The sequence below is a fragment of the Hetaerina americana genome, unplaced genomic scaffold (genome assembly GCF_022747635.1).
Source record: "Hetaerina americana unplaced genomic scaffold, ioHetAmer1.1.p SCAF_3, whole genome shotgun sequence".
NCBI classification, from domain to species: Eukaryota; Metazoa; Arthropoda; class Insecta; order Odonata; family Calopterygidae; genus Hetaerina; species Hetaerina americana.
Window position 1 is genome coordinate 48679055 of NW_027286874.1, and position 21928 is coordinate 48700982.

At 39.7% G+C, this 21928-nt stretch overlaps 2 protein-coding genes across 8 annotated transcripts in view; both read right to left on the minus strand.

Moving 5' to 3' along the window:
* Window positions 1–21928, minus strand: part of sls (sallimus) — a 249950-nt gene that overhangs the window by 47329 nt on the left and 180693 nt on the right. For 4 of the 7 annotated variants that reach the window (XM_071587293.1, XM_071587292.1, XM_071587291.1 and 1 more), the window contains one exon: window positions 1122–13016. The exons of 1 other annotated variant lie outside the window; for it this stretch is intronic. In XM_071587293.1, coding sequence (XP_071443394.1) covers window positions 1122–13016 — 11895 coding nt within the window. The remainder of the gene's footprint in view (window positions 1–1121; window positions 13017–21928) is intronic. 2 more of the 7 variants (XM_071587295.1, XM_071587294.1) reach the window with 1 other exon arrangement.
* LOC139691014 (titin) lies at window positions 13021–20936 on the minus strand (the record flags this gene model as incomplete). The annotated part of the gene is made up of 1 exon (XM_071588727.1): window positions 13021–20936. A coding segment is annotated over exon 1 (7884 nt), but the record flags the coding sequence as incomplete, so codon positions are not given.

A 21928-nucleotide genomic window follows, 5' to 3' on the forward strand; every position in this document is an offset into this window, starting at 1 on the left:
GAAGAAAAGAAGTAGGATATTGCCAGATCTAACCCTAAAGATTTAATTTGAAAAATTTTGTTGAATAGGTCACCACGTGACTATACTTGATCCAACTTGAGTTGTACACCATATGCCATGAGGAAAGTTTGATAGCTCCTTTGTTTCCCATTGGGGCTCCATTGTGAACACTGTAGCTGGTTACTCAATGAATATTTATCTTAAAATTGTTAATACCCATGCTGAAATGGGTACATTACTGGTCAACAAATATTTGTTTAATGACTACTACTTCCTTAGGACACTAAAATCTCTTCTCCTTTCTTCCTCTTGCCCCTTGATGACATCTAGTGACTAATTATCGGACCATGCTTACGAAAACACATATTCCTGAAGATAGCACAGTGTTACAAAATCCTGGCCCCTTAATAAAACTTGCCATTGGTTTGTACTTATATACTAACTGGATACTTAAGTAGCATAATTACATGTTTATAATGAATGAATGAATGAAAGCTGTCTTACTAGACATGGATGATGAACATTCCATTTTGTCACATATATTGAGTCTTAGAGGAATATAGAGGTCACACATCACATTTTAAGTGTTCTCTAAGTGACTACTTGATAAATTGAAAAAGAAAGTGCCTTCTTGATATATTTGTGTGAAATGCAATTATCATTGGAATATCCATAGGAATGAAATATTGATGGCCACAATTCAATCACAGCTATGTGATATATGATTAAATTACAACAAAGTTGTTAGATAAATTTCCTTATGCCTAATGTTACTTCAGATAAAAACAAATGTTCTATGAATGAAAATTAGTAATCAATATCAAATAATTATTTAGTTGCAATAGTCAAAATAAAATCTAATGTAAAAGCTAAGGTTGAAAAAAGCTTGGGATATATTAATAGCATTTATATTGCAGTAGAAAATAAAATGTAAAACAGAAAATCAATTATGCAAAATAAAGAAAATAAAATATAAAAAATAAAGTACACAATAAACAGAGATACTTTTGAAAATGAGTCCTCTGTAAAAGTAATGGCAATTATTAAGACATGCTTCAAACTAAAAAGAAGCAGAATTGAAAATTGATATAAATAAAATGCCCAATATGGGTAACTTTGACCTTCAAAACTGGTCATCACAGGCTTTCTCTTGGGCTTCAACTTCAGCTGCAGGGAATCCTCTCCATAATCTGAGCCCTCAGGAATTTCACGAGACATCTTCCTTCCCAAATCAATGCTAAACTCCTCCTCAATCTCTTCAACTTCATATGGTTGCCTTTCCTCCACTGGTTTCCTGGGTCTTTTGACTTGGAATGTCTCTTCAATACTTTCCAACCCTTTTGGATGAGACACACGCCTAGTGTAATATCCCTCTGCATCTACATCCTCTATTTCTCTTGATCCACGCCTTTTCACTGTTGTCTCGGTTTCCTCAACATCTTCAACCATATACTCCGGCTTCTTTATCTTTGGCTTCTTCCTAAATTCAACTTCTACTACTTCTTCCTCAATAATTTCAGGTTCCCCCTCTACTTCATATTCTTCAGTAATTCTAATAGTCTCTTCACCAGTTTCTTCACCAAATGTTTGGGGCTTCTGCTTTTTAATTCTCAGAGTTTTTGATAAGTTAACTTCCTCTTCTTCCCATGTGTTTGACTTGATCTTGAACTCTTGTTCAATTTCCTGTTTCATTTTAGGAGCTTTAGGTTTAAATGTAACAGTTTGGATCTCATCTTCAATTGGCTCTTCCTTCTTTTTGGGCTCCTTTTTAAGTGTGAACTCTTCAGCAACTTCCTCCACAACAAGCTTCTTAGGCGTTTTCCGCATTTTTCGGACAGTGATCTCCTCAGCAACATCATCCACTTTCTGTTCAACTGGTTCCTTCCTTTTTATTGTAATTTCTTCAGACACATCTTCCACCTCTTCTATTGTTACTTTCTTTGGTTTTTTAAGGGTCATTTCAGCAGCAGATTCTTCTTCTTTTGGTTTCTTTGGCTTTTTCTTTTTCACAATTACTTCTTCACTCACATCTTCAGGTGCCTTAGGCTTCTTAATGATAGAAACTTCTTCAATGACATCTGCCGGCTTAGGTTCTTCTGGAAGTTTCTTTTCTATGACGACTTCTTCAGGCTTTTCTTCTGGAAGAACTTCAACCTTTTTGATCGTCACTTCATCAGCTGCTTCTTCTATTATTGGTTTTGGCTCTTTCTTTTTCTTCAAAGTAACCTCTTCAGAGATGTCTTCCACCTCTTCTATTGTTACTTTCTTTGGTTTTTTAAGGGTAATTTCAGCAGCAGATTCTTCTTCTTTTGGTTTCTTTGGCTTTTTCTTTTTCACAATTACTTCTTCACTCACATCTTCAGGTGCCTTAGGTTTCTTAATGATAGAAACTTCTTCAATGTCATCTGCCGGCTTAGGTTCTTCTGGAAGTTTCTTTTCTATGACGACTTCTTCAGGCTTTTCTTCTGGAAGAACTTCAACCTTTTTGATCGTCACTTCATCAGCTGCTTCTTCTATTATTGGTTTTGGCTCTTTCTTTTTCTTCAAAGTAACCTCTTCAGAGATGTCTTCCACCTCTTCTATTGTTACTTTCTTTGGTTTTTTAAGGGTAATTTCAGCAGCAGATTCTTCTTCTTTTGGTTTCTTTGGCTTTTTCTTTTTCACAATTACTTCTTCACTCACATCTTCAGGTGCCTTAGGTTTCTTAATGATAGAAACTTCTTCAATGACATCTGCCGACTTAGGTTCTTCTGGAAGTTTCTTTTCTATGACGACTTCTTCAGGCTTTTCTTCTCGAAGAACTTCAACCTTTTTGATCGTCACTTCATCAGCTGCTTCTTCTATTATTGGTTTTGGCTCTTTCTTTTTCTTCAAAGTAACCTCCTCAGAGATGTCTTCCACCTCTTCTATTGTTACTTTCTTTGGTTTTTTAAGGGTAATTTCAGCAGCAGATTCTTCTTCTTTTGGTTTCTTTGGCTTTTTCTTTTTCAATGTCACTTCTGCAGAAGTTTCTTCCACAGGTTTTAATTTTTGTAAGGTGATTTCGATTGCATCCTCTTCTACAGTAGGCTTTATGGGTTTTTCTATTTTTAATGTAACATCTTCACTAGGAGCTTCTTCTGGCATTTCGGGTTTCTTAATTATTATTTCCTCCACAGTTTCTTCTGCTGGTTTCTTAGGCTTTCTCTTTTTCAATACAATTTCTTCAGAAACATCCTCTTTAGGTTTGGGCTCCTCTCTTTTCAAAGTGATTTCTTCTATAATCTCTGCCTCTTCCTTGAAGTGCACCTCCTTCACTTTTTTCACGGTAACATCTGCAACAACTTCTTCTTCTTTCACTGCCATTGGCTTCTTTTTGATCAATGTTATCTCTTCCGAAATGTGTTCCATTGGTTTTCTGGGAAGTACTACTACAGATTGTTCTACGTCATCTTCTGAGGGCACAATTGGTTTCACTCTTTTTATTACCACAACATCAGATTCTTCTGGAGTGATTTCTTTTGGTGATTTCTTTATAACAAATTCTTCAGAAACCAGCTCTTCCTCAATTTTCTCTTTCTTAACTGTAGTCAGTTCCTCTAATTCATCAACTTTTAAAGGTTTCTTTTTCTTCTTCAGGGTAATTGTCTGCGGAACCTCTGGAATTTCCTCCTCCTTGGGTTTGTCAGGTTCCTTACTTATAATTGTAACCACTTGGGGAACATCTTCAACAACAGATAAATCAGGAACATCTTCTTTGGGCACCTTTTTCAGAACAACTTCCTCTGGTTTTTCATCTTCTTCCACCTTCTCTGGAAGTTTGTCTTCAGGTACCTCTAGAGGTTTAACTAAATCTTCTTTTAGCTTCTCTGGTTCCTTTTTCTTCTTTCGCTTTTTCTTCTCCTTTTCAGCATCATCAATTGTAAATTGCTTTGGTTCGATTTCCTCTGGTTTATGTTCTGGAATATCTGCTGGTTTAAAGACTACCTCAGCATCATGTGGTTTCTCCTCTTCTTTCTTTGGAGTATCCTTCACCCAAGGTTTTAGAGTGATGGTTTCTGGCTCAGGTACTTCCGGTACACCTGGGATTGGTTTCTTGATACCCACTGAATCCTCTTCAGGGGGTTCACGAGGCTTTCCCTTACCCAATGGAATTGTTCGCTCCTCAGGAACTTCTTCATGCTTAACTTTAAGAGGTCTTTTCTTCTTTGGTTTCTCCTCTTCTGATGGAATTTCAGGAATCTCATCAGGTTTCTCTTCTTCAGGCATTTCTAGCTCTGGCCCTTCAACACCACCTTTGAATTTTCCAAGCTTGGGAGCCTCAATGTCCTTGATATCAGGTTCATCCCTCACCTTCAAATCTTCAGGCTTTGGTTTCTTAATGACCTTTTCCTCTGTCATCTCCTCTGTAACTGGTTTCTCTGGGATTTTCCTCAGCTTCACTGTCTCTTGAGGAATTTCTTCCTCAGGAACCTTGCCCTTACCAATGACCAGCTTTTTCTCCTCAGGTTTCTCTTCCTCCTTCTTCTTCTTAGTTTTACGTTCTGGCCAATCAAACTTTTCCACCTTCTCAAGCTGTGGCCTCTCTAATACTTCATCATCAAGCTCAAACTCTTCCAATTTAGATTTTGGCTTTCTCTTTGGCTTAAACTTTTCAGGATGATCCTGCTCGTATTTTAGTGCCTCACGAGCATTTCGGCTCATATGACCCTGCTGGGGATATGCATTTAGCTCAGTTATCTGCAGAGGAGTAGCCTTCGCTGAAAATTCCACAACTTTGGCCACACCCTTAAGACGTATCTGCTGAACTTTAACTTTTTCTATTTCTCTTTTTTGAATTGATGATTTGCGAAGTTTAACTTGGCAGAAAAGTGGCTGCTCCGGTTCTACTTGAACGATTTGAACCTTTTTCGCATTAACTTTCTTCCTTTCAATGATCATTTTTTGAAGAGTGGGTTTAGGTTTCCCTTCAGGCTTAGGAGCTTCTTTAGGCTTTTCCTCCACCGTGGCGACTGGAGAAACAATATCTTCCACAGTTTCAGCAACCTTTTTAATTACCTTCTTCTTCTTCTTCACCACTTTTTTAATACCAGTTCCTTCCTCTTCAATTAATTCCAAGACATCTGGTTTATCTTCTTCAGTGACTTCATCCTGAGGTAGAAGCGGCTCCTCTACTGTTTGTTCCTCCACTGGGACAACCTTCTTAGGAAGTTTCTTTTTCTGCTTAGGTACCTCTTTGACGTCCACATCCTTGATAACACCTATTTCTTCTGGTGTTTCCTTCTCCTCAGCCTTTTCCTCCTCTGGTTTTTCTTCAGATATAATTTCCACCTTTTCCTCTTCCACCACTTCTTCTGCTGTTTTTGGTACCTTAGGCTTTTTCTTTTTCTTGGGAGCCTCCTTCACCTCCACCTCAGACACTGAAACCTTCTCATCAGGAATCTCCTTTTCAACTCCCTCTTCAGTTTTTGGAACTTCCTCAGGGATCTCCTCTGTTTTCTCTTCCTCCACCTTTTCCTCTGAACCAATTGCCTTTTTGATAGGTTTCTTTTTCTTTGGAGCTTTCTTGACCTCTGTTTCATGGACTTCCACCTTTTCTTCTGGTGTTTCTTTCTCCTCGGCCTTTTCCTCTTCTGGTTTTTCTTCAGGTATAATTTCTACCTTTTCCTCCTCCACCACTTCTTCTGCTGTTTCCGGTACCTTAGGCTTTTTCTTCTTCTTGGGAGCCTCCTTCACCTCCACCTCAGACACTGAAACCTTCTCTTCAGGAATCTCTTTTTCAACTCCCTCTTCAGTTTTTGGAACTTCCTCTGGTATCTCCTCTGTTTTCTCCTCCTCCACCTTTTCCTCTGAACCAATTGCCTTTTTGATAGGTTTCTTTTTCTTTGGAGCTTTCTTGACCTCTGTTTCATGGACTTCCACCTTTTCTTCTGGTGTTTCTTTCTCCTCAGCCTTTTCCTCCTCTGGTTTTTCTTCGGGTATAATATCCACCTTTTCTTCCTCCACCACTTCTTCTGTTGTTTTCGGCACCTTAGGCTTTTTCTTCTTCTTGGGAGCCTCCTTCACCTCCACCTCAGACACTGAAACCTTCTCTTCAGGAATCTCCTTTTCAACTCCCTCTTCAGTTTTTGGAACTTCCTCAGGGATCTCCTCTGTTTTCTCTTCCTCCACCTTTTCCTCTGAACCAATTGCCTTTTTGATAGGTTTCTTTTTCTTTGGAGCTTTCTTGACCTCTGCTTCATGGACTTCCACCTTTTCTTCTGGTGTTTCTTTCTCCTCGGCCTTTTCCTCTTCTGGTTTTTCTTCAGGTATAATTTCTACCTTTTCCTCCTCCACCACTTCTTCTGCTGTTTCCGGTACCTTAGGCTTTTTCTTCTTCTTGGGAGCCTCCTTCACCTCCACCTCAGACACTGAAACCTTCTCTTCAGGAATCTCTTTTTCAACTCCCTCTTCAGTTTTTGGAACTTCCTCTGGTATCTCCTCTGTTTTCTCCTCCTTCACCTTTTCCTCTGAACCAATTGCCTTTTTGATAGGTTTCTTTTTCTTTGGAGCTTTCTTTACCTCTGTTTCATGGACTTCCACCTTTTCTTCTGGTGTTTCTTTCTCCTCAGCCTTTTCCTCCTCTGGTTTTTCTTCGGGTATAATATCCACCTTTTCTTCCTCCACCACTTCTTCTGTTGTTTTCGGCACCTTAGGCTTTTTCTTTTTCTTGGGAGCCTCCTTCACCTCCACCTCAGACACTGAAACCTTCTCTTCAGGAATCTCTTTTTCAACTCCCTCTTCAGTTTTTGGAACTTCCTCAGGGATCTCCTCTGTTTTCTCTTCCTCCACCTTTTCCTCTGAACCAATTGCCTTTTTGATAGGTTTCTTTTTCTTTGGAGCTTTCTTGACCTCTGCTTCATGGACTTCCACCTTTTCTTCTGGTGTTTCTTTCTCCTCAGCCTTTTCCTCCTCTGGTTTTTCTTCGGGTATAATATCCACCTTTTCTTCTTCCACCACTTCTTCTGTTGTTTTTGGCACCTTAGGCTTTTTCTTCTTCTTGGGAGCCTCCTTCACCTCCACCTCAGACACTGAAACCTTCTCTTCAGGAATCTCTTTTTCAACTCCCTCTTCAGTTTTTGGAACTTCCTCAGGGATCTCCTCTGTTTTCTCTTCCTCCACCTTTTCCTCTGAACCAATTGCCTTTTTGATAGGTTTCTTTTTCTTTGGAGCTTTCTTGACCTCTGTTTCATGGACTTCCACCTTTTCTTCTGGTGTTTCTTTCTCCTCAGCCTTTTCCTCCTCTGGTTTTTCTTCTTGTATAATATCCACCTTTTCTTCCTCCACCACTTCTTCTTTTGTTTTCGGCACCTTAAGCTTTTTCTTCTTCTTGGGAGCCTCCTTCACCTCCACCTCAGACACTGAAACCTTCTCTTCAGGAAGCTCCTTTTCAACTCCCTCTTCAGTTTTTGGAACTTCCTCAGGGATCTCCTCTGTTTTCTCTTCCTCCACCTTTTCCTCTGAACCAATTGCCTTTTTGATAGGTTTCTTTTTCTTTGGAGCTTTCTTGACCTCTGCTTCATGGACTTCCACCTTTTCTTCTGGTGTTTCTTTCTCCTCAGCCTTTTCCTCCTCTGGTTTTTCTTCGGGTATAATATCCACCTTTTCTTCCTCCACCACTTCTTCTGTTGTTTTCGGCACCTTAGGCTTTTTCTTCTTCTTGGGAGCCTCCTTCACCTCCACCTCAGACACTGAAACCTTCTCTTCAGGAATCTCCTTTTCAACTCCCTCTTCAGTTTTTGGAACTTCCTCAGGGATCTCCTCTATTTTCTCTTCCTCCACCTTTTCCTCTGAACCAATTGCCTTTTTGATAGGTTTCTTTTTCTTTGGAGCTTTCTTGACCTCTGCTTCATGGACTTCCACCTTTTCTTCTGGTGTTTCTTTCTCCTCGGCCTTTTCCTCTTCTGGTTTTTCTTCAGGTATAATTTCTACCTTTTCCTCCTCCACCACTTCTTCTGCTGTTTCCGGCACCTTAGGCTTTTTCTTCTTCTTGGGAGCCTCCTTCACCTCCACCTCAGACACTGAAACCTTCTCTTCAGGAATCTCCTTTTCAACTCCCTCTTCAGTTTTTGGAACTTCCTCTGGTATCTCCTCTGTTTTCTCCTCATCCATCCTTTCCTCAGTATCAATAGCCATTTTAATGGACTTCTTTTTCTTTGGTGCCTTCTTTACTAATATTTCAGTTACGTCTACATTTTCCTCTGGCTCTCCTTTTTCTTCTGCTTTCACTGGCTGAGGAATGTCTTCATTGATCTCTTCCAGGATTTCTTCTGGCACTCTTTCTTCTGATATTTCAGTAGTTTTTGGAATTTTTCGAACAGTCTTTCTCACCACTGATATATTTTCTTCTACCACAATGTCCACTCTTCCCTTTTCGGTCAGCTCTGCTAATTCGCCTGCATGTTCTATTTGTGGTTTAAAGTCAACTATATCTCTAACCTTCTCTTCAGTGGATGACTCTTCCACAACTTCAGATGTTTTTACTAGTGGCATTTTCTTTTTTCTTTTCTTTGGCTCCTCTTTCTGCTCATCTGGCTGGATGCGTCTCGGTTCATCCCTCACTTCTTCCTCGCCTTCTTTGCTTACCTTTCCACTCTCATCCATCTCATCTTCAGCTTCGATGATTTTACCTGGAAATAAGTCAGTATCCAGTTTGATTAATGGCATTTGCTCTTCACCCTCTTTTAGTTTCTCTTGTTTTGATAATGTAGTGGTCATTGCTGTTATCTCCGATGGAATTGTTGTAGATGTAGTGGGTATGGAGGTTCTTAACTCAAGTGTGAATGGCATGGTGTCAGGGCTTTTGCCCACATCCACTTCCTTGTCAGTATCAATCAACTGCTCAGGTGTCACATGCGTGTCTGTGATCACATCAGTGACTGTTTCAGTAGGAATTTCCAAAACAGAGGCATCCTTCTTTGTCTTTTCCCTGGATTTGGCGAAACCTGTGTCCGGTGTAGTGCTGGTAATTAGGCCTGTGTCATGTAGTGTCTCTTGGATGGGTTTCTCAGTTTCACCCTCCCCAGTTTCTTGTGTAGATTTATCTTCCTGTTTTTCATCCTCCCTAATTTGTGACTTTTTAGGTTTTGTTTTAAGAGTTTTTACTTCAATCTTAGAGTCATCCTTGGGAATATTATCTACCAAGCCATCTAATTTTACTTCTTTGACACTGACTAACTCATCTGGTTTATCTTCCATGACTTCCACTCCATGAGGAACGACTATTTTTTCTGGCGTAACAGTGTCAGTAATATTTTCTCTGAGTTCTACCCTTGTAGTTTTAACCTCACATACGCCTTTTTCCATACCAGAGATTGTTGTCACTCCCAAGTCATGTTCATCATATTCTTTTGCTATTGGAATGGTTTCTTCATAGATTGTATCATATGATTCAGTCTTTCCACTAGCCAGCATGGTTGGCTTTGTTTTCATTGCTAATGCAACTTCTCTTTCTTCATCTCTGGGGATCAATTTCTCCTTATCAGGCAAATCTGGAATGGATTTTTCTTCTTCCTGACTTCCAGGAATGATTTCTAAAATAGAAATTGCTTCCTGTGTCTCTTTAATGACCATAGCTCTTGCTTCTTGTGGTTTCTTTGGTTCAGCAAATGGTGCATCCTTAACTTCCGGCATTTTTTCTTCAACAATTACTGGCTCTTGAGGTATAATATCTGCAATGGCATGGTCAATAGTTTCTATCTCCATAGTGATTTCAGAAGTGTTCTCTAATGCCAATGTTTCATGCAATTCTGGAGCCTTCCTTTTTGGCATAACATTAGCTTCCTTGGCTATGTCATCAGCAGGCTTGGTTGAGGGAAGATACTGCTCTTTATCATCTATTGTAGTTTCTAATACCTGTATGGCCCCTATTTCCTTAATACTTTGAGCAGCTTTTTTGGATGTTATCTTAGCACTTTCCAAAATCTTTTCTTTGGCTTCAAAAGGAGATACTTCCTCGACTGATACTGGAACTTGAATATCCAGGATTGTGGTAGCACTTTCTAAATGCTTCTTTTCTATTTCAAGTTCCTGAAATTTATCAATCAATGTGTCATTGAGTTGCTCTAATCCTAGGTTTAAAACCTCAGTTTTACTCTTTTTGGCCCTGTCATCTAATGGCATGATTACATTCTCAGATGCTTTGTGGGAAATAGGAATATCTTCTACTATTTTTTCAACCATTAGTTCATCAGAAGTCACTTCAGAAATTTCTAATGCTTCTTGCTTATCAAAAAATACCTTCCCCTTTGCTTCTTTTGGTTTCTTTGTTTCAGATAGTTCAACTTTTGCCTCTTCGATAACAGTTTCTGCCACCAATAAAGATACATGAGAAATTACAGTTTGCTCAGCCTTCTCTAATTCCTTTATGGGTACAGGAAAGTGGCTAACAATGTCTTCTGGCATAGGTTCCACTTTGTCTTCTTTAGGTGATATCAGAGTTTGACCCGTGGTACTCAACATTACTGATTGGATTTCCTTTTTAACGGATAATATGCCATCTTTTTCTTCTGTTTTCTGTGGCTGTTCTATAAGTTTAAATGTGTCGGAGACCAATTCAGTTGTTTTTTCTGTGATATCTTGTTCCTGTATTTTCGGTTCAGCCTTTTCTGGAATTGAAATAATACTTGGAATTTCCTCCAGATATTCCGAGGGAACTGAATCAGTCTTTTGCTCTCCAAGCTGCATGATTACTGTTCCTTCAGAGATAGGCATCACAGAATCACTGTGTTCTACAGAGATTTCCAACACTAGAGGCTGAGTATCTGTTTCTTTTGTTGCCACTGTGCTATCCTCAACAACTATGTGCGAAACTTGCAGCGCTGTACGTTCAGAGATTTCCAATTTAGGTTTCATTTTCATGGACTTTTCCAAATCTGGAACTTGATCAATCATTCCTTCTGTCATTACTTCTTCAACTTGCAGAGGAAACTTCTCCTCTACTACACCCTTTGGTTTTTCCTCTGGTTGTACTCTTTCAGGGAGTACTGCTGCTTGTTCAAGCTTCAACATTTCATTTTGTTGTTGCCCTATGCCTAACACGTTCTCTTTTGTTTCTTTTGCCTTCATATCAACAGAGAATACCTTTTGAAGTGAAGCTTCCTCTACATTAAATTTCTGTCGTTCCAATTCATTTTCCATTAATTCAGCTGTAATTACTTGTGTGATTTCAACAGCAGACTGCTCATTGACAAATTTCAAAGCTACCACCTTTTTATCCATCTTTTCCACAAAAGGTTCTTCCTTATCTTCCATCATTGTTTCTTCAACTGTTACTGAAGTCTGAGTATCTATTACTCGCTGAGCTTTGACCTTCATTTTTGGTTGCTCAGATAATTCTTTCAGGCTCTCAGATGGGAGATCCTTATCTGTTTCCTTCCCTAAAGCTAGTAGAAGTGGCTTAGTAACAGCAGGCTTTTTGTTAGTAACACTTTCTGTGTGAATAATGTCAGCATGATCTTTATCAATTTTCTCCTCAATTTTTGCCTCTACATTTGCTTCTGGTATGACCTCAGCCACTTGCAATGCTCTCATCTTCATGACATCACTCTTCCCTACAGTAGTTGTTGGTATTTCATCAATAAATTTATCTTCTTTGATATCAGGAACTATTTCTTCCACTATTACTGACTTTTGTTCATCCCACGTGGGTTCTGCTTGGGAAAACTTAGTTTCAAAACTTGGCAATGGTTTTTCTTTCCCTTCAGAGGGCAAAACTTCAATGATTTCTAATCCCTCTCTTAATGGTTTTTCTTGAATCATTTCTGCTTTATCTTCTACTAGTTTCTCTAAAACCTTTTCATCAGTACTGCTTATAGAAACAGCCTCAGTAACCTCAATAGCTTGAAGCCCTTCAACTTCTTGACTGACTCTTTCTTCCCTAGGTTTTTCAGCTTTCAAAAGAATTGTATCTTCTCCTAGAGTTACATCTTCTACTAGTAGTTCCTCAAATGGTGCCAAAAGTAGTTTTCCCTTCACATTTTCAGGTGTTGGTGACATTTCTTTGATGGATTCTTCTGTTCCTTCTGTCTCCTTGAGTTGCTGAATAACAGCTTCTTCTTTTTGGACCACACCTTTCTTAGCCTTTACCGATGATTTTTTTATTATTTTCTTAACAGTTTTCTTTTCAGTTGATATATTTTCCTTAATGGGCTCAATACTGCTCATTTTTACATCTTCTTCAGTAACATCTAATGGATACACAGCCATAGCTTCACTTGGTGTTTCCAATATTTCCACTGTTTCTTCAAATATCTCTTCAGGTTTTACTTCTTCAAGAACATTCATGTCACTTGTAATACTTACCGCTTGAACCTTTGATTTCTTAATTTTTACTTCATCCTCGACAACAATTTCTTTTTCAACTTCATCTTTCTTCTTCTTCAAAATTTTAACAGCTTTCTTTACCTTTAACTTCTCTTTTGGTGCATCTTCTAGGACAATGGGAATTATAGTTTCTTTTGCCTTAGGTAATTCACTAGGTATTTCTGAGGCCGTTTCTTCTGCCAATTCTTCCACAACAATACCCTCTGAACTGACTGGCAAGCCTTCTTCATCAAAGCCTTCAGGAACTTCCTCAATTAACACACCACCTTCATCCTCAGGCCCTTCTATGGCTCCAGAAATCTTCCCTCCACCTACTTTTACAGCTTTTCTTCTGCGAACTACAACTGTCTTTTTGCGAATACCTCCCTCAGTCTCTTCAGTGACTGTTTCGACAACTTCTTCACCACCAATCACAGCACGGTGTGAGGTGACTACAACTTTCTCCTGCAATGTCTCTGGCTGTTTAACTGATTCAAATGTAACCCAAGACTCACCAATCATGTCCCCCTTCTCCTCCTGGGACATTACCATGTGAGGCCCCAAAGTGGGGCCTGTGATGGCCATCTGCTGTGCTTGATGTGTTACCGTTGTGGTGCTCGTGGCATGTGTTTTTCTGGTAGCGTGATGTTGCTCAGCCACTTGTAGTTCTGGTGCTGTCTCCGCTCCCATTTCATCTGAAACAGTTTCGATAGGTGAATATTTGGTCATCTGGGTCATAGTGGGTATTTTTGTACCTGATGAGATACCAGTGGTGATTGTTGTGATGGTACTTTCAGTGTGTCCATGTCTTAAAGTTTCAGTGAAATCCATAGTATCATCCTGTTTTGGGTATTTTTGTACGCCAAATGTTGGCTCTTGTCCAGGTTGATTTTGCTCGACACTAACTGTACTGGTAGTGTGCATGTGCAAAGAAGTGGTTGTCTCCCCAGTTGTGGTGGTGTCTATTGGAGAGCGGAGCGGGGGAATAAAATCCTCAGCAGTTTCATCAGGACCCATTTCCTGCATTTGTGCAGTGGTCACCTCCTTGAAACATTGCCTTTCTGAAGGTGATTTCAGTTTATCTGTAGCTGGTGTTTCTGTGGTAGTAGTTGTTTGACTGGTGGTGACATTGGTTGCTGTATGACTTGAAGGTAGAGTAGGTAATGAGGTAAAATTTTGAGTAGTTTGAGATGATATTTTGTCATCCTGCGGTGTGAGGAAATGCGTATTTTCAAGAGCTTCCTTTACGGAAGGTGAGTGTTCTTTCCTTACTGCCTTGATAGTACTTCCATGTGGTGTATCACTTACCTCTTCAAAATCAGGAATGGATCTGGCTGGTTCCGATTCAGATTTTGCAAAACCCAAATATGTTTCTTGCAAAGATAGAGTAGCCACATCTGCAGTGGGAAACTCATGAACACTTTCCTCTTCATCTAACTCCATCAGATAACATTTTGAAAGGGGTAATACCATTGTAGAAGCAGAAGGCTCTATGATTTCAACATCCTTTTCCTGCTCAAGGGCATGTACAAAACTAAAAGCCTCTTCTAGTGAAAAATTAAATATTTGGCATTCGGCAGGATACACTGCACAAGGAGACAACTCCTCATAAATGACCCCTAATTCACCTTCTGGGTTAAAAAAATCCCTGCCAAGTTTTTCTTCAGCCTCGGTTCTTAAAACACAGCTATCACTAACTGTGAAAGAAGGGCAAATTTCTTCTGGCATAAAATCTGCATTCCCTTCAATATCTGTGGCTTCAATTTTCTGAAGCTGCTCAGAGAGATCATCAGGCACCTCTGTAATTTCAAGAGGATACAACTTTTTCCTCTCCTTTACTTTTTTTGTAGGTATTTTAACCAATTTTGGTTGATCAGCTACAACATTGTGTGCTACTATTGAATTATCCTGACATATGGTATCAATTTCCAAACTTTCTTCATCTACATGCTCAACGACAATATTTTCTAAAGGCTGGTGCTTTGTAACTTTCATTTCATTGATATCTAGGCCAACATCTACAATCTCCCCTGATGTTTCAACCTTCTTTTTAGGTTTCCTCTTTTTCGTACTGACCACATCAACTTTAACTTCCTCCAAGGTACTCGGCTTCTCAATTACCTCATGTGCGGTTTCAGGCTTTTCCATCAACTCTAAAGGCTTGGTCTCCTCTATTTCCTCCTCAGGCATTTCACCTGGTTTCTGTGTATGGACAGTTACTTTTCTTTCCCTATCAACCTCTTCCTCAACAACAACCTTTTCCTCTAGTGTCTCAACCTTCTTCTGGGGTTTCTTCTTTTTCGCAATGACCACATTAACTTTAACTTCCTCCAAGGTACTCGGCTTCTCAATTACCTCATCTGCGGTTTCAGGCTTTTCCATCAACTCTAAAGGCTTAGTCTCCTCTATTTCCTCCTCAGGCATTTCACCTGGTTTCTGTGTATGGACAGTTACTTTTCTTTCCCTATCAACCTCTTCCTCAACAACAACCTTTTCCTCTAGTGTCTCAACCTTCTTCCGGGGTTTCTTCTTTTTCGCGATGACCACATCAACTTTAACTTCCTCCAATGTACTCGGCTTCTCAATTACCTCATCTGCAGTTTCAGGCTTTTCAATCACCTCTAAAGACTTAGTCTCCTCTATTTCCTCCTCAGGCATTTCATCTGGTTTCTGTGTATGGACAGTTACTTTTCTTTCCCTATCAACCTCTTCCTCAACAACAACCTTTTCCTCTAGTGTCTCGACCTTCTTCTGGGGTTTCTTCTTTTTCGCAATGACCACATCAACTTTAACTTCCTCCAAGGTACTCGGCTTCTCAATTACCTCATCTGCGGTTTCAGGCTTTTCCATCAACTCTAAAGACTTAGTCTCCTCTATTTCCTCCTCAGGCATTTCACCTGGTTTCTGTGTATGGACAGTTACTTTTCTTTCCCTATCAACCTCTTCCTCAACAACAACCTTTTCCTCTAGTGTCTCGACCTTCTTCCGGGGTTTCTTCTTTTTCGCAATGACCACATCAACTTTAACTTCCTCCAAGGTACTCGGCTTCTCAATTACCTCATCTGCGGTTTCAGGCTTTTCCATCAACTCTAAAGGCTTAGTCTCCTCTATTTCCTCCTCAGGCATTTCACCTGGTTTCTGTGTATGGACAGTTACTTTTCTTTCCCTATCAACCTCTTCCTCAACAACAACCTTTTCCTCTAGTGTCTCAACCTTCTTCCGGGGTTTCTTCTTTTTCGCGATGACCACATCAACTTTAACTTCCTCCAATGTACTCGGCTTCTCAATTACCTCATCTGCGGTTTCAGGCTTTTCCATCAACTCTAAAGACTTAGTCTCCTCTATTTCCTCCTCAGGCATTTCACCTGGTTTCTGTGTATGGACAGTTACTTTTCTTTCCCTATCAACCTCTTCCTCAACAACAACCTTTTCCTCTAGTGTCTCGACCTTCTTCCGGGGTTTCTTCTTTTTCGCAATGACCACATCAACTTTAACTTCCTCCAAGGTACTCGGCTTCTCAATTACCTCATCTGCGGTTTCAGGCTTTTCCATCAACTCTAAAGGCTTAGTCTCCTCTATTTCCTCCTCAGGCATTTCACCTGGTTTCTGTGTATGGACAGTTACTTTTCTTTCCCTATCAACCTCTTCCTCAACAACAACCTTTTCCTCTAGTGTCTCAACCTTCTTCCGGGGTTTCTTCTTTTTCGCAATGACCACATCAACTTTAATTTCCTCCAAGGTACTCGGCTTCTCAATTACCTCATCTGCGGTTTCAGGCTTTTCCATCAACTCTAAAGGCTTAGTCTCCTCTATTTCCTCCTCAGGCATTTCACCTGGTTTCTGTGTATGGACAGTTACTTTTCTTTCCCTATCAACCTCTTCCTCAACAACAACCTTTTCCTCTAGTGTCTCAACCTTCTTCCGGGGTTTCTTCTTTTTCGCGATGACCACATCAACTTTAACTTCCTCCAATGTACTCGGCTTCTCAATTACCTCATCTGCAGTTTCAGGCTTTTCAATCACCTCTAAAGACTTAGTCTCCTCTATTTCCTCCTCAGGCATTTCTATAGGTTTTTCTTTATCTACTTCTGCATTTTCTGGTTCGTTTTTCTTCTTTCGCTTTTTCTTCTCCTTTTCAGCATCATCAATTGTAAATTGCTTTGGTTCGATTTCCTCTGGTTTATGTTCTGGAATATCTACTGGTTTGAAGACTACCTCAGCATCATGTGGTTTTTCCTCTTCTTTCTTTGGAGTATCCTTCACCCAAGGTTTTAGAGTGATGGTTTCTGGCTCAGGTACTTCCGGTACACCTGGGATTGGTTTCTTGATACCCACTGAATCCTCTTCAGGGGGTGCACGAGGCTTTCCCTTACCCATTGGAATTGTTCGCTCCTCAGGAACTTCTTCATGCTTAACTTTAAGAGGTCTTTTCTTCTTTGGTTTCCCCTCTTCTGATGGAATTTCAGGAATCTCATCAGGTTTCTCTTCTTCAGGCATTTCTAGCTCTGGCCCTTCAACACCACCTTTGAATTTTCCAAGCTTGGGAGCCTCAATGTCCTTGATATCAGGTTCATCCCTCACCTTCAAATCTTCAGGCTTTGGTTTCTTAATGACCTTTTCCTCTGTCATCTCCTCTGTAACTGGTTTCTCTGGGATTTTCCTCAGCTTCACTGTCTCTTGAGGAATTTCTTCCTCAGGAACCTTGCCCTTACCAATGACCAGCTTTTTCTCCTCAGGTTTCTCTTCCTCCTTCTTCTTCTTAGTTTTACGTTCTGGCCAATCAAACTTTTCCACCTTCTCAAGCTGTGGCCTCTCTAATACTTCATCATCAAGCTCAAACTCTTCCAATTTAGATTTTGGCTTTCTCTTTGGCTTAAACTTTTCAGGATGATCCTGCTCGTATTTTAGTGCCTCTCGAGCATTTCTGCTCATATGACCCTGCTGGGGATATGCATTTAGCTCAGTTATTTGCAGAGGAGTAGCCTTCGCTGAAAATTCCACTATTTTAGATACACCCCTAAGTCTAACTTTCTCTATATGGACTTTTTCAACCTCCCTTTTTTTGACTGTTGTTTTACGTAGCTTTAGTTGGCAGAAAAGTGGTTGCTCCGGTTCTACTTGAACAATCTGAATCTTTTTAGCATTAACTTTCTTCCTTTCAATGATCATTTTTTGAAGAGTGGGTTTAGGTTTCTCTTCAGGCTTAGGAGCTTCTTTAGGCTTTTCCTCCACCGTGGCGACTGGAGAAACAATATCTTCCACAGTTTCAGCAACCTTTTTAATTACCTTCTTCTTCTTCTTCACCACTTTTTTAATACCAGTTCCTTCCTCTTCAATTAATTCCAAGACATCTGGTTTATCTTCTTCAGTGACTTCATCCTGAGGTAGAAGCGGCTCCTCTACTGTTTGTTCCTCCACTGGGACAACCTTCTTAGGAAGTTTCTTTTTCTGCTTAGGTACCTCTTTGACGTCCACATCCTTGATAACACCTATTTCTTCTGGTTTTTCCTTCTCCTCAGCCTTTTCCTCCTCTGGTTTTTCTTCAGATATAATTTCCACCTTTTCCTCTTCCACCACTTCTTCTGCTGTTTTTGGTACCTTAGGCTTTTTCTTTTTCTTGGGAGCCTCCTTCACCTCCACCTCAGACACTGAAACCTTCTCATCAGGAATCTCTTTTTCAACTCCCTCTTCAGTTTTTGGAACTTCCTCAGGGATCTCCTCTGTTTTCTCTTCCTCCACCTTTTCCTCTGAACCAATTGCCTTTTTGATAGGTTTCTTTTTCTTTGGAGCTTTCTTGACCTCTGTTTCATGGACTTCCACCTTTTCTTCTGGTGTTTCTTTCTCCTCAGCCTTTTCCTCCTCTGGTTTTTCTTCTTGTATAATATCCACCTTTTCTTCCTCCACCACTTCTTCTGTTGTTTTCGGCACCTTAGGCTTTTTCTTCTTCTTGGGAGCCTCCTTCACCTCCACCTCAGACACTGAAACCTTCTCTTCAGGAATCTCTTTTTCAACTCCCTCTTCAGTTTTTGGAACTTCCTCAGGGATCTCCTCTGTTTTCTCTTCCTCCACCTTTTCCTCTGAACCAATTGCCTTTTTGATAGGTTTCTTTTTCTTTGGAGCTTTCTTGACCTCTGTTTCACGGGCTTCCACCTTTTCTTCTGGTTGAGTTTCCACCTTTTCCTTTTCACCCTGTTCCTCTGTTATATATAGCACCTTATGCCTTTTCTTCTTCTTCTCAATTACCCCTACTTTTGATTCATCTTCAAAAGATTCCTCAGCGCTAAGATTTTTATTTATCTCACTTGGTTCCTCAACACAGGATGATATTTCATCAGTTTTGTCAATAACATTTTTATCCTTTATTCCATGTTCTTCTAATACAGAGAACTTAATTAGGTGTTCTTTTTCATCAAAAATTTCCTCATTTTTCACTTCTTGTATTCTTACAATGCCAACAATGCCATCACCATCATTTACCTGAAGTACTGCACAAGTAGTTTCTTGTATTGGAGGTGTTTCGGTGACTGCTACATTAATTAATTCCAATTCTGTGAATGCATGTCTTCTCTCAATTGCTGATACATTGTATTGCTCTGCTGTTTCTTGTACCAGTTGCTCTGATGTCACAGCTAATTTGCTAATTGATATATCAAGCATAGCTGTAGATTCTCTTGGTAAAGTGAAATTTTCCATTGGCTGGGTATCTTGCTGCACAGTTGTTTCAAGCGCCATAACTGCTTCCATTTCCAAGATTTTTGGCTTCAATTCTTGGACCTGATCAATTTTTGTGTTAAGCTCTGCTACATGGTCAATGACTTCTATTTGTTCACTTGATGCAGCTATTGAACTAACTATTTCATCATTTGCCTTTTCTTCCCGTGGAAGATTGTAATCTAGAATTCCCTCGGTTGTCTCATTCGTTATAGGCTCTTCAGTAACAATATTATCCTTGAACTCTATACTTGTTGATGCCTGAACATGTCTACCCTTCTCAGTAATTTTTACCATTCCAGTTGCCTCCCCAAGTTGGTGCTGTTCTGTGATAAATACATCAACAGGGATAATGGACAATGATGCTTCAACACTTTTTTTAAACTCTATTGCTGGAATGTAACCAGGTTCCTGTTGAGACTGGGGGATTTCTGTAATAGCTACCTGCCTTTGTATGAACTCTGAACTACTTTCAGCCAGGGCATTTTTATCTAAGTCAGTCATCACATCCAGCCCCAGTTCAATCATTCTTTCCTCAGTAACAGCAACATTCGATGGAATAAAACTGGAGGATGCTTCAACTTTAACAACAGCATTTTTATCTGTTAAACTTACAATACTCTCCTCTGCCAATGTTTCATGACATTGAGCGAGTAATCTTGTTTCAAAATTTTTCTTTCCTTCAAAAGACTGCAATTTCTCCTTCAAAGTAAATTCCTCCATAGTTTGTTGCACCTCTGGTTCAAAAATCAAGGCAGCATCTAAGGCAGTAATTCCAGTTGTGGCAGTGGTGCTTGAATCCAATTTTTGTGCAGGCATATTTCCAGTATTTATTTGTGTTTCAACTTCTTCTTTCAGTGCAATATACTTAGATGAAATGTTTGTTTTAGCAGTTAATTGTTTTTCATTACCTTCTAAAGATAAAACAGAAATGTCATACTCTAGATTTGATTGCTCTGTTATGGCCACTTCCTTCGGTAGGATCAGAGGTTTACACTTTGCTTTTTCTATCTTGGTTTCAGAATGAACTAAAGACACAATTGAATCCTGAATCTGTGTCTGTTCACATATTGCTGCCTTTTGCTCATTTAGAGAGCAAGTAGCCGATCTGGATAGATTTACATCAGGAATATTAAATTCATCAACAGACTGCTCACACTGTATCTCTGACTTTTGGACTACATCGATTGGAGTAAATGTGGTTGATGCACTAATCCCCATTTTTAACTGTGGTATTTCAAAACCACCTGATACTTCTTGTGAGACCAGCTCTTCAACTATCGCAACTGAAGAAGTTGTCATGCCCTCTTTAGCAATAGCTTGAATTGGCTGTTCACTGCATTGTAGCATCGAAGCAGAATCTTCAGCTGTATCATGTTGAACACTGTAAGCTTCATTAGTAACTATGTCTCTTTTTGCAACTTGCTCTTCATCTAAGATGAATTCAATATCCCTTGATTGATTCTGGACAATTGTGTCTTCTGTTAGGGCAACATTTCTGCTTAATACACTCATTTTAGCATCAACTGTTGCAGGAAATAACTCATTCATAAACTCTACTGCATTATCATTACCTTCGCAAATAGACGTCATAGCAATTACCTCACCTTTAACATCTGCCGTGATTAGCATGGGGATCTTATCAGAGGAGAGTTCAAGCTCTGTTGTAGACTGCTCAGTGATAATACTACCTACTGTAGCCACTTGTAATGCATTTAGCTGTGAGTCAGCTTTCTGAGACTGGCATGGCTCTAGTTTAGCCTTAATTGGTGATACCTCCTCACTTACCTGGTGCTCTTCAGACAATGCTACTGAAAATCCTGACAGTTGAGGAACAGCTTCATGTGATTTAAGAGTTTCTAGTGGTGGCATTTCTTTAATAGCCTGATTAATTTCTGTTTCTCCAATCACTGCAGCTACCTGAGGAATGAGGTCAATTTTAGCTTTAGCTATTGTTGCTTTCTCAATTGGTAAAGATCCACATTCCTGACTGGCTAAAGTTTCTTCAGAAATAGCTACCTCTTTTGAGCTCATGGTTTCCCCTGCATGAGCAAATGGTTGCAACTTATGCGTATCAATATCTCCAGTATTTTCATTAAAAACTGATGCTGTAGTAATTGCAATTGGTAATGCTGACAGTGCTGGCAAAGCAAACTTTTCCTGCCCAATCTCAGACTTCAATTTCTCTACATTCTCCTGAGCTAGAATGAGAGACTGATTGACAGCAGTACTAGTAACTACTTCAGAATTTGCTTTCATTTCTTTGGACGCAACATGAGCAGCAACATTTAAGTCAGATGCAATGCATTCTGCCAGAGACTCTTCTACTAATGCAACCTGCTTATGTAGATATTCAACTGGTACTGCTATGCCCCCTGCTTTTAAAGGACTCACTGAAAGATCATTCGTAGAAAAACCTACAACTGGCTGATCTACAAGTATAACCTCCTTTTCAACATGCAAATCTTCCATAGCCTGTCTTTCATTTGCAACATAATGCAAATCTAACTGAACTGGAGCCAAATGGCTAATATTCTCTCTGACATCAATACTTTTGCTTTCCTCAAATGTGACCATGGCCTCTGATTGTACTAACTTTGAGGATGCAGGAGCATCTTTCTCAGATTCTTCAATGATAGGCTCATGTACCAATATGCAGTCATGTAATTCATGGCTAACTTGGACAAATCTCTCTTTAGGATGATGAACATCAATGCTCTTCACAGTATCTTGAGTTATAGTCTCCTGGATTAAAGTAACTGGTTTTTCTTGAATAAAATCACTTGATGCTTGCTTCAAAGTAAGAGCCTCACTCAAAAACACTTCTCCTGTATCATTTGACTGTACTTCAGCAACATTAATACCAATCTTACCTAGTTCAAAATTCACACCAGCC